This window comes from Pristiophorus japonicus, chromosome 7 (assembly GCF_044704955.1).
Source record: "Pristiophorus japonicus isolate sPriJap1 chromosome 7, sPriJap1.hap1, whole genome shotgun sequence".
Lineage (NCBI taxonomy): Eukaryota > Metazoa > Chordata > Chondrichthyes > Pristiophoridae > Pristiophorus > Pristiophorus japonicus.
This window is the reverse complement of record NC_091983.1, coordinates 80,310,860-80,327,334: the sequence shown is the minus strand read 5'-3', so window position 1 is coordinate 80,327,334 and position 16,475 is coordinate 80,310,860. Positions and strand designations below refer to the sequence as shown.

Below are 16,475 nucleotides of genomic sequence, written 5' to 3'. Positions count from 1 at the left end.
TCTTCAGGTGCTTAATCAGTGAACTTACCCCATCATAGTCAGAAGTGGGGATGTTCGCTGATGATTGCAGTGTTCGGTGTCATTCGCAACTCCTCAGATAATGAAGCACTCCATGCCTGGATACACCAAGACCTGGATGACATTGCCACACAAGTGCCAGGCATTGACTATCGCCAACAAGAGAGTCTAACCATCTCCCCATTCAATGGCATTACCATCGCCGAATCCCCCACCCTGGGGGTCACCATTGACCAGTAACTTAACTGGACCAGTCACATAAATACTGTCTCACCTCCCAAAAGCCTTTCCACCATTTACAAGGCATAAATCAGGAGTGTGATGGAATACTCTCCATTTGCCTGGATGAGTGCAGCTCCAACAACACTCAAGAAGCTCGACACCATCCAAGACAAAGCAGCCCGCTTAATTGGCACCCCATCCACCACCTTAAACATTAATTCCCTTCACCACCGGCGCACCGTGGCTGCAGTGTGTACCATCAACAGATGCACTGCAGAAATGCACCAAGGCTTCTTCGGCAGCATCTCCCAAACCCACGACCTCTAACACCTAGAAGGACAAGGGCAGCAGGCACATGGGAACACCATCACCTGCAAGTTCCCCTCCAAGTTACATACCATCCTGACTTGGAAATATATCGCCCTTCCTTCATCGTCGCGGGGTCAAAATCCTGGATTGCCCTCTCTAACAACACTGTGGGGGAGTACCTTCAGCACAAGGACTGCAGCGGTTCAAGAAGTCAGCTCACCAGCACCTTCTCAAGGGCAATCAGGGATGCTACTTTTGCCCTGATTCCACATGCTCTGACCTTAGGCATGAATCTTCTATGCAGTACTTTATCAAAGGCCTTTTGAAAATCCAAATATATATCTATATTACGCTCGTCTACTTTCTGTTACTTCTTCAAAGAATTCAATAGGTTGGTCAAGCATGACGTTCCAACGATTCATTGATGATATTTTTGGTTTCTAAATGCTTTTCTATTACATCTTTCAGCAACAATTTCATTATTTTTCCTACCACCAATGTTAAACTAACTGGTCTATAGTTCCCTGGACTTGTTCTATCTCCCTTTTTAAAATACAGGTATAACATTGTGCCTCGCCTATCTCTTTCCTAGCTTCTTTTAACATGCACAGATATAATCAATCGGCACAAGGTGTTTTATCCTTTCTAAGTTTGATTAGTATTAACAATTATTTCCATTTCTATCTTAAATGTTTTAATATCTTTTTTGATCTCTTCTAATGTCACGTCCACTTTGTTAGTCTCTCTGGCAAATACTGAGGTAAAGTAATTATTCAATATTTCTGCCATTTCGCTGCCGTCCAAAAAATAGCAATGAGACATAGAAACATAGAAAATAGGTGCAGGAGTAGGCCATTCGGCCCTTCTAGCCTGCACCGCCATTCAATGAGTTCATGGCTGAACATTCAACTTCAGTACCCCATTCCTGCTTTCTCGCCATACCCCTTGATCCCCCTAGTAGTAAGGACCTCATCTAACTCCTTTTTGAATATATTTAGTGAATTGGCCTCAACAACTTTCTGTGGTAGAGAATTCCACAGGTTCACCACTCTCTGGGTGAAGAAGTTCCTCCGCATCTCGGTCCTAAATGGCTTACCCCTTATCCTTAGACTGTGACCTCTGGTTCTGGACTTCCCCAACATTGGGAACATTCTTCCTGCATCTAACCTGTCTAACCCCGTCAGAATTTTAAATGTTTCTATGAGGTCCCCTCTCATTCTTCTGAACTCCAGTGAATACAAGCCCAGTTGATCCAGTCTTTCTTGATAGGTCAGTCCCGCCATCCCGGGAATCAGTCTGGTGAACCTTCGCTGCACTCTCTCAATAGCAAGAATGTCCTTCCTCAGGTTAGGAGACCAAAACTGTACACAATACTCCAGGTGTGGCCTCACCAATGCCCTGTACAACTGTAGCAACACCTCCCTGCCCCTGTACTCAAATCCCCTTGCTATGAAGGCCAACATGCCATTTGCTTTCTTAACCGCCTGCTGCACCTGCATGCCAACCTTCAATGACTGATGTACCATGACACCCAGGTCTCTTTGCACCTCCCCTTTTCCTAATCTGTTACCATTCAGATAATAGTCTGTCTCTCTGTTCTTACCACCAAAGTGGATAACCTCACATTTATCCACATTATACTTCATCTGCCATGCATTTGCCCACTCACCTAACCTATCCAAGTCGCTCTGCAGCCTCACAGCATCCTCCTCGCAGCTCACACTGCCACCCAACTTAGTGTCATCCGCAAATTTGGAGATACTACATTTAATCCCCTCATCTAAATCATTAATGTACAGTGTAAACAGCTGGGGCCCCAGCACAGAATCCTGCGGTACCCCACTAGTCACTGCCTGCCATTCTGAAAAGTACACATTTACTCCTACTCTTTGCTTCCTGTCTGACAACCAGTTCTCAATCCATGTCAGTACACTGCCCCCAATCCCATGTGCTCTAACTTTGCACATCAATCTCTTGTGTGGGACCTTGTCGAACGCCTTCTGAAAGTCCAAATATACCACATCAACTGGTTCTCCCTTGTCCACTCTACTGGAAACATCCTCAAAAAATTCCAGAAGATTTGTCAAGCATGATTTCCCTTTCACAAATCCATGCTGACTTGGACCTATCATGTCACTTCTTTCCAAATGCACTGCTATGACATCCTTAATAATTGATTCCATCATTTTACCCACTACCGATGTCAGGCTGACCGGTCTATAATTCCCTGTTTTCTCTCTTCCCTCCTTTTTTAAAAAGTGGGGTTACATTGGCTACCCTCCACTCGATAGGAACTGATCTAGAGTCAATGGAATGTTGGAAAATGACTGTCAACGCATCCACTATTTCCAAGGCCACCTCCTTAAGTACTCTGGGATGCAGTCCATCAGGCCCTGGGGATTTATCGGCCTTCAATCCCATCAATTTCCTCAACACAATTTCCCGGCTAATAAGGATTTCCCTCAGTTCCTCCTCCTTACTAGACCCCCCCGACCCCTTTTATAACCGGAAGGTTGTTCGTGTCCTCCTTCGTGAATACCGAACCAAAGTACTTGTTCAATTGGTCCGCCATTTCTTTGTTCCCCGTTATGACTTCCCCTGATTCTGACTGCAGGGGACCTACGTTTGTCTTTACTAACCTTTTTCTCTTTACATATCTATAGAAACTTTTGCAATCCGTCTTAATGTTCCCTGCAAGCTTCTTCTCATACTCCATTTTCCCTGCCCTAATCAAACCCTTTGTCCTCCTCTGCTGAGTTCTAAATTTCTCCCAGTCCCCAATGTTGGTTTTGGTTGGGGGTGAAATGTTGGCCAAGATGTCATAGTATTATGCGATCTTTAACATCAATCTTGGGTGTCAGTCTACATTATGGGCTCTTAAGTCATGAAGTGGGGTTTGACTCAGATGCAAGAAGACTATTACCAACTGAGCCAATCTCACACTTGATAAATCAGATATGTTTACTAGTCATCTGCTCTGAGAGTTGTGCAAGCAGACAGCACGTCGTCACCATGACCTGCTCAACCGTTTTCTAGTAGAGAATTAGGAGTCTAATTTTTCTACTTGGAATGTAGAGCACAGAAACAGGCCATTGGGCCCAACTGGTCTATGCCAGTTTGTGTTCCACACGAGTTTCCTCCCACCCCTCTTCATCTAACCCTATCAGCATAACCTTCTATTCCTTTCTTCATAGTGTTTATCTAGCTTCCCCTTAAATGCATCTATTTCAAGAATCTACATTTACAAAGAATCTATTACACTACTTGCAGTTATACTGCAACCACATTGAAAACAGCACTGCAAAAGTGGTCTCACATCAAACAGTAAACTGGAATAAAAGAATCACCATGAATACTTCATACTGGCCCTTAAATTCCGGTCGAGCTCTTCCCGCAGGCAAACGACAGAAAGAGAGAAAAAAGACGCGCACTTACCTGTTGCTGCTGCGCCCGTTGGAACTTCGGAGCCTGAGGCCTCTCGTGACTGCGTGTCGCAGCGCGTGCGCAGGCCGGGAGCTGGAGACAGCAGCCAATCAGGTGTAGTATAGATTTTCATTCATAGTAATAGAAGTTCCATAAGTCCGGAACTCCTATTAGTATGAATGAGAAATCCCCCCCCCCAAACACAATAAAAAAATAGAAAATAAACTACATTCATTTAAAGTGGTTATAAAAAAATATATATTTTCCCGACTTTTTAAAAAGGTTTTTTTAATTAAGCCTTAAAACAAACTTACCATAGTGGGGAGGATTTAACAATAAAATGTGTTTTTATAACTTTATTTTAAAATATTTTTAAACACTTGCGCCTGTAAAAGTAAGCTATACGCCTGCTTTTTCAGGCGCAAGATTTTAAGGGACATTTGCAGGGCAAGATATTCGTAAATATCGGAAATCTTGCCCTGCAAGTGTCCTCGCTCCCGAGATACGGAGGATGTCAAGCCAGAGACTTGACGGACCAGAAAAGCCAGTTTTCAGCGTACAAGCATTGCGCGCTGAAAACGGGCTTTTCCGATGCCTTCCTGGATCCGTTGGAACTTCGTATGGACCCGGGACATTGGAATTTCAGGGCCATTATGAAAAGCTGCATGTTCCTGCACTTAAGACTTCTCTTTAGCAGTGAGTTCTAAGTTGCTATTTCATTCAATTCTAAAACATTAACAGTTACCAATGCAATAACTTGTTATTCTATTCAGTCTATCCAGGTAGATTTCTGCATGCTTTAACATTCGATCTTAAAATTGTCTTAGCTGGAATGAGAATTCAGAAGCAAGGGCCAGCACACTCGCCTCTGAGTCAGAAGGTTGTGGGTTCAAGACCCACTCCAGTGACTGGAGCACAAACATCTAGGCTGACACTCCAGTGCAGTGCTAAGGGAGTGCTGCCCTGTCGGAGGTTCCGTCTTTCGGATGAGACGTTAAACCGAGGCCCCGTCTGCTCTTTCAGGGGGACATAAAAGACTCCATGGCACTATTTCGAAGAAGAGCATGGAGAGTTATCCCCGGTGTCCTGGCCAATATTTATCCCTCAATCAACAGAACATAAAAACAGTTTATCTAGTCATTATCACATTGCTGTTTGTGGGAACTTGCTGTGCACAAATTGGCTGCCCCTTCCCTACTTTACAACAGTGACTACACTCCAAAAGTACTTCATTGGCTATAAAGTGCTGAGACGTCCGGTGGTCGTGAAATGCGCTGTATAAACATAAGTCTTTCTTTCTTCTAATTGCCTTGAGGCGGCAGTGATGGGCCTTTTCCTTAAATCACCACAGTTCTTGTGGTGATGGTGCTCCCACAATGGTGTTAGGTAGGGAAATCCAGGATATTGACCCAGTTTCCTCCATTCTATTGCATAATTGCAGTTTCATTATATTTCATGACAAACTTAAGCAATTACACAGTTATTAATTATTCAGTGCTGACTTCCTAGATCAACACAGAACATGTCAATATTCATAATCACTTCTGTGAAAAACTCAAAATAATGCTCTGCAAAGTTCACATCCCACTCTAAAATGATGTAAAAGCTATAATCTCAGATACCAACTAATAGTTTTAAACACTCAGGTTTTACTTAAACTGTTTTTACATTACCCAAGATCTGAACTAGTGCTGCTAGTTCCCAGTGTAGATCACACAGCCAATTACAAGCCAAATGTACAACTGCTGAGACCAATATTCCCTTTAAGCTGCCCGGCCACGTCGGTCCCACACAGCCCAATGTGAAATTTCGTGCCTGCACAATACTTTGAAATGGGCTGCGCAGCCCATTAAAGGGACTTCTGGATCTTGCATAATGCAAGAGCAGTTCAGGAATGAAATTCAAGCACGTTAGAAATATTGAGCTCACCAGTTTTAGCAAGTCACAGCTGTTAACAGTTATACAAGATCTCCACTTTCAGAAGTAGTGGAACAATCATAAATCTCACCCAATATAAAAGCAACTTACATCAAAAATTTACCACCTTATAAATTATATATAATTTTATTTAATTACTGGTTTGATACAGAAGCTTGTAGATTACAGTACTTACATCTTTTCATGGGATGAAGTGTTTGTTAATTTGATGGCTATCAAGTGGTCTGTTTTATGTACACCAATATTCAATGAAAGGTCCTCGAATTCATATTGCACTGATTTTATTGTAATCACCAAGATTTTAATAGAGAAAGAAATATCCATATTGTCACTTTTATTCCCTACTCAGAATTTTGTGAAACAAACTGTTGGACAGAATATAAACAAATTACATTTATATCTTCTTCTTAGGCAGTCCCCCGGAATTGAGGATGACTTACTTCCCACACTAAAATGAGTTCTGAGGTGACCGATGAGTCCAATGCGGGATCTACAGACTCTGTCACAGGTGGGGCAGGTGGTGGTTGGCGAGATGGGTGGGTGGGGTGCTTGGGTTGTCGTGCGCTCCTTCTGTTGTTTGTACTTGGCTTCCGAGCGCTCCCAGCAAAGAGACTCGAAGTGTTTGGAGCCTTCTTGAAGGCTTCTCCTCCACTTCGAGCGGTCTTGGGCCAGGGATTTCCAAGAGTTGGTGGGGATGTTACATTTTTTCAAGGAGGCTTTGAGGGTGTCCTCGAAGCATTTTCTCTGCCCTCCTGGGACTCACTTGCCGTGTTGTCGCTCAGAATAGAGTACTTCTTTCAGGAGTCTTGTATCAGGCATGCAGACAATGTGGCCCGTCCATCGGTGCTGATTGAGTGTGATCAATGCCTCGATGCTGGGGATGTTGACCCGAGAGAGAACACAGACATTGGTACGTCTCTCCTGCTAATGGATTTGCAGGATTTTGCAGTGGTACTTCTCCAGTGCTTACTATACATTGTCCATGCCTCTGAAGCATATAGGAGGGCAAGTATCACTACTGCTCTGTAGACCATGAGCTTGGTGCTGGGTTTGAGATCTTGGTCTTCAAACATTCTTTTCCTCAGGCGACCGAAGGCTGCACTGGCACAATGAAGGCAGTGTTGGATTTCGTCATCAATGTCTGCCCTCGCTGACAGAAAGTTGCCAAGGTATGAAGTGATCCATGCTGACCAAGGTCTCGTCATGGATCCTGATTTTCGGGGAGGCAGGTTGGTAGAGAACCTTTGTCTTACAGATGTTTAATACAAGGGTCCAGACTCTCATACGCTTCAGTGAAGGCACCAACGATGGTTTGGAGTTTGGCCTCCGAGTGTCGACTGCAGACTGTAATTCAATGACAGAGGTTGGAACAATCTTGGTTCTGGACTGGAGGCGACAGAGTTTGAATAATTTCCCGTTTGTGCTGTAGATTAGCTCCACTCCAACAGGGAGTTTGTTAAAGGTGAATTTGAGAAGGACACTCCATAATCCCGCTCAGTTGACAGAGTCGAAGGCCTTTGTAAGGTCAAAGGCGGCCATATACAGAGGTTGATGCTGCTCCCTACATTTTTCTTGGATTTGTCGCGCGGTGAAAATCATGTCCGTTGTGCCTCTTATTGGGCAGAATCCACACTGTCTCTGGGAGGAGACGATAAGGAGGATTCTTGCGATAATTTTCCCTGTGGCAGACAGCAGAGAAAACTCCTCTGTAATTACCGCAATCGGACTGGTCACCTTTCTTGAAGATGGTCACGATTACAGACGCTGTAATCGTGCATTTATATAGTACCTTTAACAGAGGATAACATCCCACGGCGCTTCACAAGTGTGTAATCTGACAAAATTTGACATCAAGACAAAGAAGGAGATAAAGACAGGTGACTAAAAGCTTGTTCAAAGAGGTTTTAAGAAGTGCCTTAAAGGAGGAGAGTTGAAGTGGTTTAGGGAGAGAATTCTTAAGTTAGGGCCTGGAGAGCTGAAGGCACAGCTGCCAAACGGGTGGGGTGGGGGACGGGGTGTTGGGGATGCACAAGAGGCCAGAATTGGAGGGTTGTAGGACTGGTGGATGTTACCAGCCAGAGAGGATTTGAACACAAAGGAACCAATGTAGGTCAACGTCCTCGACACATCAACAGAATTATAGATTTTGCCCTTCCAAACTCTGGTTGTGTCTGGAGATCATTTCACGCTCTGTCACAATAGGATGAAATCCCAGTGGTGGTAAAAGCAATTTGAACTGATCAATATACTCATTGCGTAATAATTTTTCACAACCTTGGTGTCATATTTGACCCCGAGATGAGCTTCTGACCATGCATCTGTGGCCATCACCAAGGCCGCCTATTTCCACCTCCGGAACATTGCCCGACTCTGTCCCTGCCTCAACTCATCTGCTGCTGAAATCCTCACCATTGCCTTTATACCTCTAGACTTAACTACTCCAATGCACCCCTGGCTGGCCTCCCACTTTCTACCCTACGTAAACTTGAGGTCATCCAAAATTCGACTGCCCCTGTCCTAATTTGCACCAAGTCCCGTGCTCGCTGACCTACATTGGCTCCCAGTTAAACAATGGCTCGATGTTAAAATTCTCATCCTTGTTTTCAAATCTCTCCATGGCCTCGCAACTCCCGGTCTCCAATCTCTTCCAGCCCCGCAACCCTCTGAAATATCTACTCTCCTAATTCTGGCCTCTTGAGCATCTCGATTTCAAGCGCTCCACCATTGTCGGCCGTGTCTTCAGTTGTAAAGGCCGTAAGCTCTGGAATTCGCCTCCCTATCCTCCTTTAAGACACTCCTTAAAATCTACCTCTTTGACCAAATCTGTCCTAATATCTCATGTTGCTTGGTGTCAAATTATGATTTAGAATGCGCCTGTGAAGCACCTTGGGACGTTTCACTACATTAAAGGCGATATATATTATATTAAATAAAAAAAATTTCCTAACACTGGTTTATGAAGAACGGGGATTGGAAACAAGATTATACATCATCTTAAACAAAGATACAGGACACAAATGCTTAACCAAGCGAGATAGGCAGTTCATACCCACTCTTGCCAACCTTAGTACCTGTATGTACTTTAAACTGTAGTATCTATTTGCTGATACGACACACTGCAGACAAATCAAGTCATTTATATTAAAAAACGGAAGACTTTTTAAATCTCAGCTGGTTTAAGCCAATAGCAAAGGACATGCATTTTTACTGCACAATAAATACAGCTATGTATTGATACACTATCTTTTATAATGGTGTTTTAGATAAGCTAGTTTTTCTTCTTCCCAAAATTGAAGTGTTTTTCTTGTAGTTGCAAGCTACCTTTATACCTTGTTTTGGTCAAATTCGGAGAGACCAGCATCTATAAGCTGGCTCCCAGCATTTACATTACTAAATATCCAGGCCAACATTTAACTCTCAACCAACATCAGAGAAACAGATTACCTGGTCACATATTTCATTCCTGGATGTTGGACTTTGCTTTACAAATTGGTTGCTGTGATTACCTACAATAGTGACTGCAACTTCTAAATATTTCAATGGTTGTAAAGAACTTTGGGATGTTCTGAGGACATGAGTGGTGCTATATAAATCCAAGGTATTTCTTTCCAAATCCAACTTCCTTATCTTGGTGATAGAACCACTGACCCACGGAAAACTGGGTCTGTGATTCTGGGTTGGGCAAATGAACCCAGACTTAGAAGCAAGCACATCAGAGCCACCTTATGGAAATCAGCTTCCCAGAATCCAACCTGAACAAGCACCTTTAAAATCAACTATAATGTTCATACAGTTGAGAAAGAATCAATAAGGCTATCTCAAGAACGCTGAACCTCATTAGGTCTGCTCTTCATATGCAATCTATGCCCATCGGAAGACCTGACAAAAATGAATCTGCTAGCTGTCAGCCGTCGCAAATCCCGCATTTACTATCGAGCTGCAAAAGGTTCACGCTGGGAGTCGGCGCCACGAGCATGAATATCAGTGCAATACAGAAACAGCTCTATTCAGTAGCTTGAGAGCCAACATCTTTTTGTATTCCATGTGACAAAGTTGAGTGGCATAATGAAACAACATCTCAATCCTCAAACTTCAAACTGAACACTACCAATAGCAGGAAATAATGTACAGGGGTACTGGCAATACCCAGTCTCATATACTGAAGCAATATTTGGGAGGTTAGGAATGGAAAGCAGATTATTCTCAAACTAGTTTCCAAGCCGATACTAAACAACAACAAAATTAAATGACAGTCAGCTCCACCAAAGTATAAATATGGACTTTATAGTTTAAGTTCTTCGCTACAAATAATAGATACAGTAAGTATACAGGTACAGTGGTTTCAATATTTCATCTAGGTTCCCAAGAAAATACTTTATCAAGAGGGCTGTAGATTTCCACAAACTAGAGTAATTTGGTACACCACGAAAATCACTCTTATGCAAATAGAACCTAAATATTTTATAAGTTAGATGAACATTTTTATTATTTTTAGTCCATACTTAAAAACAGATGATACATATGAAGGCCTCAAAGGAGAAAGGGGGGTTGGGCTGCAGATATTAATTAGGTTCAGTCCATTCATAATCAATGGACAGAAAATCTAACCCAACGTCAATGTAATCAGAACATGGTTTACATCAGTTGTACTACAAATACAGAAACATAAGATTGCTTTACACAGAGGAACACTTTACACAGAGTAACTTAAAGCCATGTTCCAAGATTGCCTTTCCTTTCATCAAATAAAAATCAACAGTACCTAAAATTATGAAACCCCTATAATTCAAATCTCTTTTGAATATAGTTGGTTTAAAATGTCTCAATGTTTGTAAACAAAAACACTTGTTTTCTGCTTACATTGGAAAATTGGTTACCAGATTACTGCGCAGCTGGGATTTTCAAACGTGTCTTCTTGAACCATTTTAGGTGCTTATGTTTAAGCCACATTTACGTTGATGTTTTAGTTTGGATTCTGGGAGAATGGTGTCTTGCAAACTAGCTCCTCTATTTACACTGCTAGATTCAGTTCTCTTATCCCAGTAAAATATTTGTTGACCAATAAAAATAAGCCTATGCTGTGATAAAATAGCCAAATTTAATATAAATATCAGGAGCAGGCTCACAGATGACAGTTTGAAAATTCCAAGATAAAATAGTGCCAGCATAAAAGTTGATAAAAAGAACTGCATGGCAAAAAACAAATACAAGGAATATAAAGTACTCCTCCCACCCCAAATTACAAGCAGTGAATTTGCTACTCTATTTTAGAAGACTGAAGGAGGTTCACAGCCAACACATGGCCTACCAGCCGTCAGTTTGACACCTCTGCTGTACATTAATCTGCACGTATAATACAAAATACTGGAAGCATTTTTTATTTAAAAATACTAAATCAACTTAAAAATATCTGAATTTCTTTCTCTACCTTCAGAGACCTGTTTTAAAACAGCACTGGTCATAAAAATTGGACAAATACAATCATAAAAGAAAAATCTGCACTCATTTGTTTTAACAATTTTAAATTTAGCAATATAAAAGTCAACTGCATCTATAATCAATTATTTCCTCATCAAGTGAAAACATACAACTTCACTATATACAAAAAATATTGGCACATTGCAATGTTACAAGACTATCTGTATTTGTATCAGAATTGTTGAAGTGTTGTTTATATACATAGACACATTTTCATAATCTCAGCAGGCCTTTGTTTCTAAATTTGATCTACAAATATATCTGCTCTAAAAAAGTTTAATTTCCAAAAAAACTGGTAGTTTATCAATAGGGTGTAAGAAAGCTACACTGAAAAAGAACTATAGAGGTTAAAGATTTAGATAGATTATATGGGAAGATGTTGTGAAATCAACAAATATAGGTCTCGTGTTAAAGTGCTGCATGTAAAACTCAAGCATATGGCTTACCACAAAAGCATAATACAGTCGGGCAGGCAGAAAATGGAGCCCTCATTGGAGAAATGCATTTCGTGAATAAGATACTGATTTAAATGCACCATTTTGCTCAGAATCAAAGAAGAACTTATACTGTAGAGACATTGCTAGTAAAAGGCCGTTTCGAGATTTGTAATACTGTACAACATTGGGTAAACAAACAATATTGATTTAAAGAATAACGTGTCTACTACTAGAGATATTGAAAACTTGCGAAACAATGAATACATCATCTAGTCTACATACAATAGTTAAAAAAAACTACCCTTTTGTTAAACAACCTTTGTCGAGGTATAACTTAACAGTACAGCCTACAACAACTTGCATTTATATACCTACATACAAACAAGCCATCGCAAACGTTTTTTTGCAGATCATATTCAAAACCTAAATTTAGCAACATGCGAACGGAACAGAAATACTGCACATGACTAAATTTAAAAATGTTTGGGGGGGGGGGGGTTGTAGCTGGTGCATGCCATGGCCATCCAGCAGAAATGAAGTATTAATTGACAATAACCTGGGAAAACCCACCTGATGCTCAACATGGGCGCCATCAGCCGTGGGCCACCGGTGTTTGCTCGAGTAGCCGCCCAGCTGTTCCCCCGCCTGCCTCTGGAAGAAGTAGCCCACCGTGGCGTCGTCTTGCGAGCGGCCGCTGAGGGGCGGCTGCACCGCGGGGTGGTTGGGCGCGACGGCCGGGGCGATGCCGGGGCCTATCGCTCCGGCCGGGCTCAGCACCATACCCCCGCCGCCGTGCTGGTTGCCGCCGCCGCCGCCATCCGGAGGAGCCGCCCCACCGCTCGGCTGCATCATCCGCGCCGAGTCCTGCTGCCAGGCCACTTCGTTGATGCCCAGGAGGACGCATGGGATATTCATTCCACGGGAACCTGCGGCCGAAGAAAACATCGCATCAGCAAAGCGGAGCTCGGCCCGACTGCCAAACATGCCCCCCGCCCGCCGCCGCTGCTCCCCACCCCACACACACACACACACACAGGTTGGGGCCCGGCCGCCGGCCCCTCTTTGTGTGGTCTCGGGATGTGCGGTGTGTATTGTGTGAGATATTTTACTGGTCGGTCGGTGCTGCCGAGGGTGTGCGAGTTGTTGTTGTTGTTTGTGGCGCCGCCGGGGCGATACTCACAGGCGCTGCGTGTGGATGGCGATGGATTTTGCGGCTTTTGGGGGTCTTTTTTTTTGGTGGGGAGGGGGCGGGGGTGTGGGAGGGCTACAGACAGACTCCACTGACTCTACAACAACAACAACATGGCGCCCGGCACCTCCTCCGCGCAAAGCATGCCGGCCGCGCCCGCCCGCTCGCTCGGGCTCGAGACTCTGCCAGCGGCGCAGACAGCCACGCTCTGCAAGCTGCTACACTGCCAGAAGTAGAGCCGGAGCCTGCAAGTTGTAGCCCCGCTGCACTCGCAGAGAACGAACGAGAGAGAGAGACTGAGGCAGGGCCAGACTCTGCGAGCTACAGCCACGCTGCACTCACTGCTGGAGGCAGAGCCAGACTCTGCAACCTGACAGAGAGGCTGAAGCAGACTCTGCAAGGTGCAGCCCCAATGTACTACCAGAGGGAGAGGCAGAGCCAGAATCTGCAGGCTGCAGCCGTGGCCTAACTAGTGTTTTATACAGTTCAAGCATAACCTCCCTGCTCTTGTATTCTATGCCTTGGCTAATAAAGGCAAGTAATCCATATGCCGCCTTAACCACCTTATCTACCTGGCCTGCTACCTTCACGGATCTGTGGATATGCACTCCAGAGGTCCCTTTGTACACTCCTCAGTGTCCTACCATTTATTGTGTATTTCCTTGCTTTGTTAGCCCTCCCCAAATGTATTACCTTACACTTCTCCGGAGTGGATGAAGGGACCAAGTGTAAGGTAGCCATGTTTGCTGACTATACAAAGATGGGACGAAAAGCAATATGTGAAGAGGACACAAAAATCTGCAAAAGGACATAGACAGGTTAAGTGAATGGGCAAATATTTGGCAGATGGAATATAATGTTGGAAAGTGTGAGGTTATGCACTTTGGCAGAAAAAAAATCAAAGAGCAAGTTATTATTTAAATGGAGAAAAATTGCAAAGTGCTGCAGTACAACAGGACCTGGGGATCCTGGTGCATGAAACACAAAAGGTTAATATGCAGGTACAGCAAGTGATCAGGAAGACTAATGGCATCTTGGTCTTTATTGCAAAGGAGATGGAGTATAAAAGCAGGGAAATCTTGCTACAGTTATACAGGGTATGGGTGAGGCCACACCTGGATTATTGCGTACAGTTTTGGTTTCCATATTTAAGAAAGGATATACTTGCTTTGGAGGCAGTTCAGAGAAGGTTCACTAGGTTGATTCTGGGGATGAGGGGGTTGACTTATGAGGAAAGGTTGAGTAAGTTGGGCCTCATTGGAATTCAGAAGAATGAGAGGTGATCTTATCAAAACATATAAGATTATGAGGGAGCTTGACAAGGTGGATGTAGAGAGGATGTTTCCACTCATAGAACTTGGGTGCATAATCTTAGACTAAGGGGTGGCTCATTTAAAACTGAGATGAGGAATTTCTTCTCTCAGATGGTTGTAAATTTGTTGCCTCAGAATAAATTTAAGACACAGACAGTTTCTTAACCGATAAGGGGTTATGGGGAGCGGGCGGGGAAGTAGACCTGAGTCCATGATCGTATCAGCCATGATCGTATTAATTGGCGGCTCAAGGGGCCGCATGGCCTACTCCTACTCCTGCTCCTATTTCTTATGTTCTTATGAACTCCATTTGCCACTGTTCAGCCCACCTGGCCAGTTCATTGATGTCTTCCTCTGTCTACAGCTTTCTTCGTTATCAACCACACAGCCAATTTTTGTATCATCTACAAACTTCTTAATCATACCCCCTACATTCAAGTCTAAATCATTGATATCTACCGCAAAAAGCACTGAGCCTTGCGTAACCCCATTGGAAACAGCCTTCCAGACACAAAAACACCCATCAACCATTACCTTTTGCATCCTGCCTCTGAGCCAATTTTGGATCCAACTTACCACTTTGCCTTGGATCCCATGGGCTTTTACTTTCGTGCCCAGTCTGCCATGTGGGACCTTATCAAAAGCCTTACTAAAATCCATATACACTACATCAAATGCACTACCCTCATCGACCCTCCTTGTTACCTCCTCAAAAATTTGAATCAAGTTAGTCAGACACAACCTTCCCGTAACAAATCCATGCTGACTGTCCTTGATTAATGTGTCTTTCTTAATGAAAATATATGGTATCCCTCCTAATATTTTCCAATAATTTTCCCACCACCGAGGTTAGGTTGACTGGCCTGTAATTACCCGGTCTATCCCTTTTTCCCTTTTTAAACAACGGTAGCAGTCCTCTGGCACCACACGTGCAGCCAGAGAGGATTGGAAATTGATGGTCAGAGCTGCTGCTATTTCCTCGCTTGCTTCTCTTAACAGCCTGGGATACATTTCATCCAGGCTTGGGTATTTATCCACTTTCATAGAAACATAGAAAATAGGTGCAGGAGTAGGCCATTCGGCCCTTCGAGCCTGCACCGCCATTCAATGAGTTCATGGCTGAACATGCAACTTCAGTACCCCATTCCTGCTTTCTCGCCATACCCCTTGATCCCCCTAGTAGTAAGGACTACATCTAACTCCTTTTTGAATATATTTAGTGAATTGACCTCAACAACTTTCTGTGGCAGAGAATTCCACAGGTTCACCACTCTCTGGGTGAAGAAGTTTCTCCTCATCTCGGTCCTAAATGGCTTACCCCTTATCCTTAGACAGTGACCCCTGGTTCTGGACTTCCCCAACATTGGGAACATTCTTCCTGCATCAAACCTGTCTAAACCCTTCAAACCTGCTAAACCCCTTAATACTTCCTCTCTCTCAATGTTTATTTCAAGTAATATTTCACACTCCTCCTCCCTGATTACAATGTCTGCATCACCCCTCTCTTTTATGAAAACAGATGTAAAGTATTCATTAAGAACCATACTTCCGCCTCCACACACAGATTCATCATATCATCATAGGCAGTCCCTCAAAATCGAGGAAGACATGCTTCTACTCTAAAAGTAAGTTCTTAGGTGACTGAACAGTCCAATACGGGAATTACAGTCTCTCACAGGTGGGACAGACAGTCATTGAAGGAAAGGGTGGCTGGGGAGTCTGGTTTACCACACGCTCCTTCCACTGCCTGCGCTTGCTTTCTGCATGCTCTCAGCGACGAGACTTGGGGTGCTCAGCACCCTCCCCGATGGTCTTCCTCCACTTAGGGCGGTCTCTGGCCAGGGACTCCCAAATGTCGGTGGGGATGTTGCATTTTATCAAGGAGGCTTTGAGTGTGTTCTTGAAATATTTCCTCTGCCCACCTGGGGCTCACTTGCCCTGTAAGAGTTCTGAGTAGAGCGTTTGCTTTGGGAGTCTTGTGTCAGGCATGCGAACATTGTGGCCCGCCTAATGGAGCTGGTCGAGTGTGATCAGTGCTTCTATGCTAGGGATGTTGGCCTGATTGAGAACACTGACGTTGGTGCGTCTGTCCTCCCAGGGGATTTGCAGGATCTTGCGGAGACATCGTTGATGGTATTTCCCCAGCGA

The 16,475-nt window shown here is 43.7% G+C and overlaps 1 protein-coding gene across 12 annotated transcripts in view; it reads right to left on the bottom strand.

Moving 5' to 3' along the window:
- The window catches only part of LOC139267173 (pumilio homolog 2-like), a 156,694-nt gene extending 143,440 nt beyond the window's left edge, over positions 1–13,254 (bottom strand). For 5 of the 12 annotated variants that reach the window (XM_070885083.1, XM_070885086.1, XM_070885089.1 and 2 more), the window contains exon 1: positions 12,396–13,151. In XM_070885083.1, coding sequence (XP_070741184.1) covers positions 12,396–12,809 — 414 coding nt within the window. In that variant the 5' untranslated portion in view covers positions 12,810–13,151. Of the gene's footprint in view, positions 1–12,395 lie in introns of all 12 variants that reach the window. The other 7 variants (XM_070885085.1, XM_070885084.1, XM_070885092.1 and 4 more) reach the window with 6 other exon arrangements.
- Between the last annotated feature and the right edge of the window lie 3,221 nt (positions 13,255–16,475).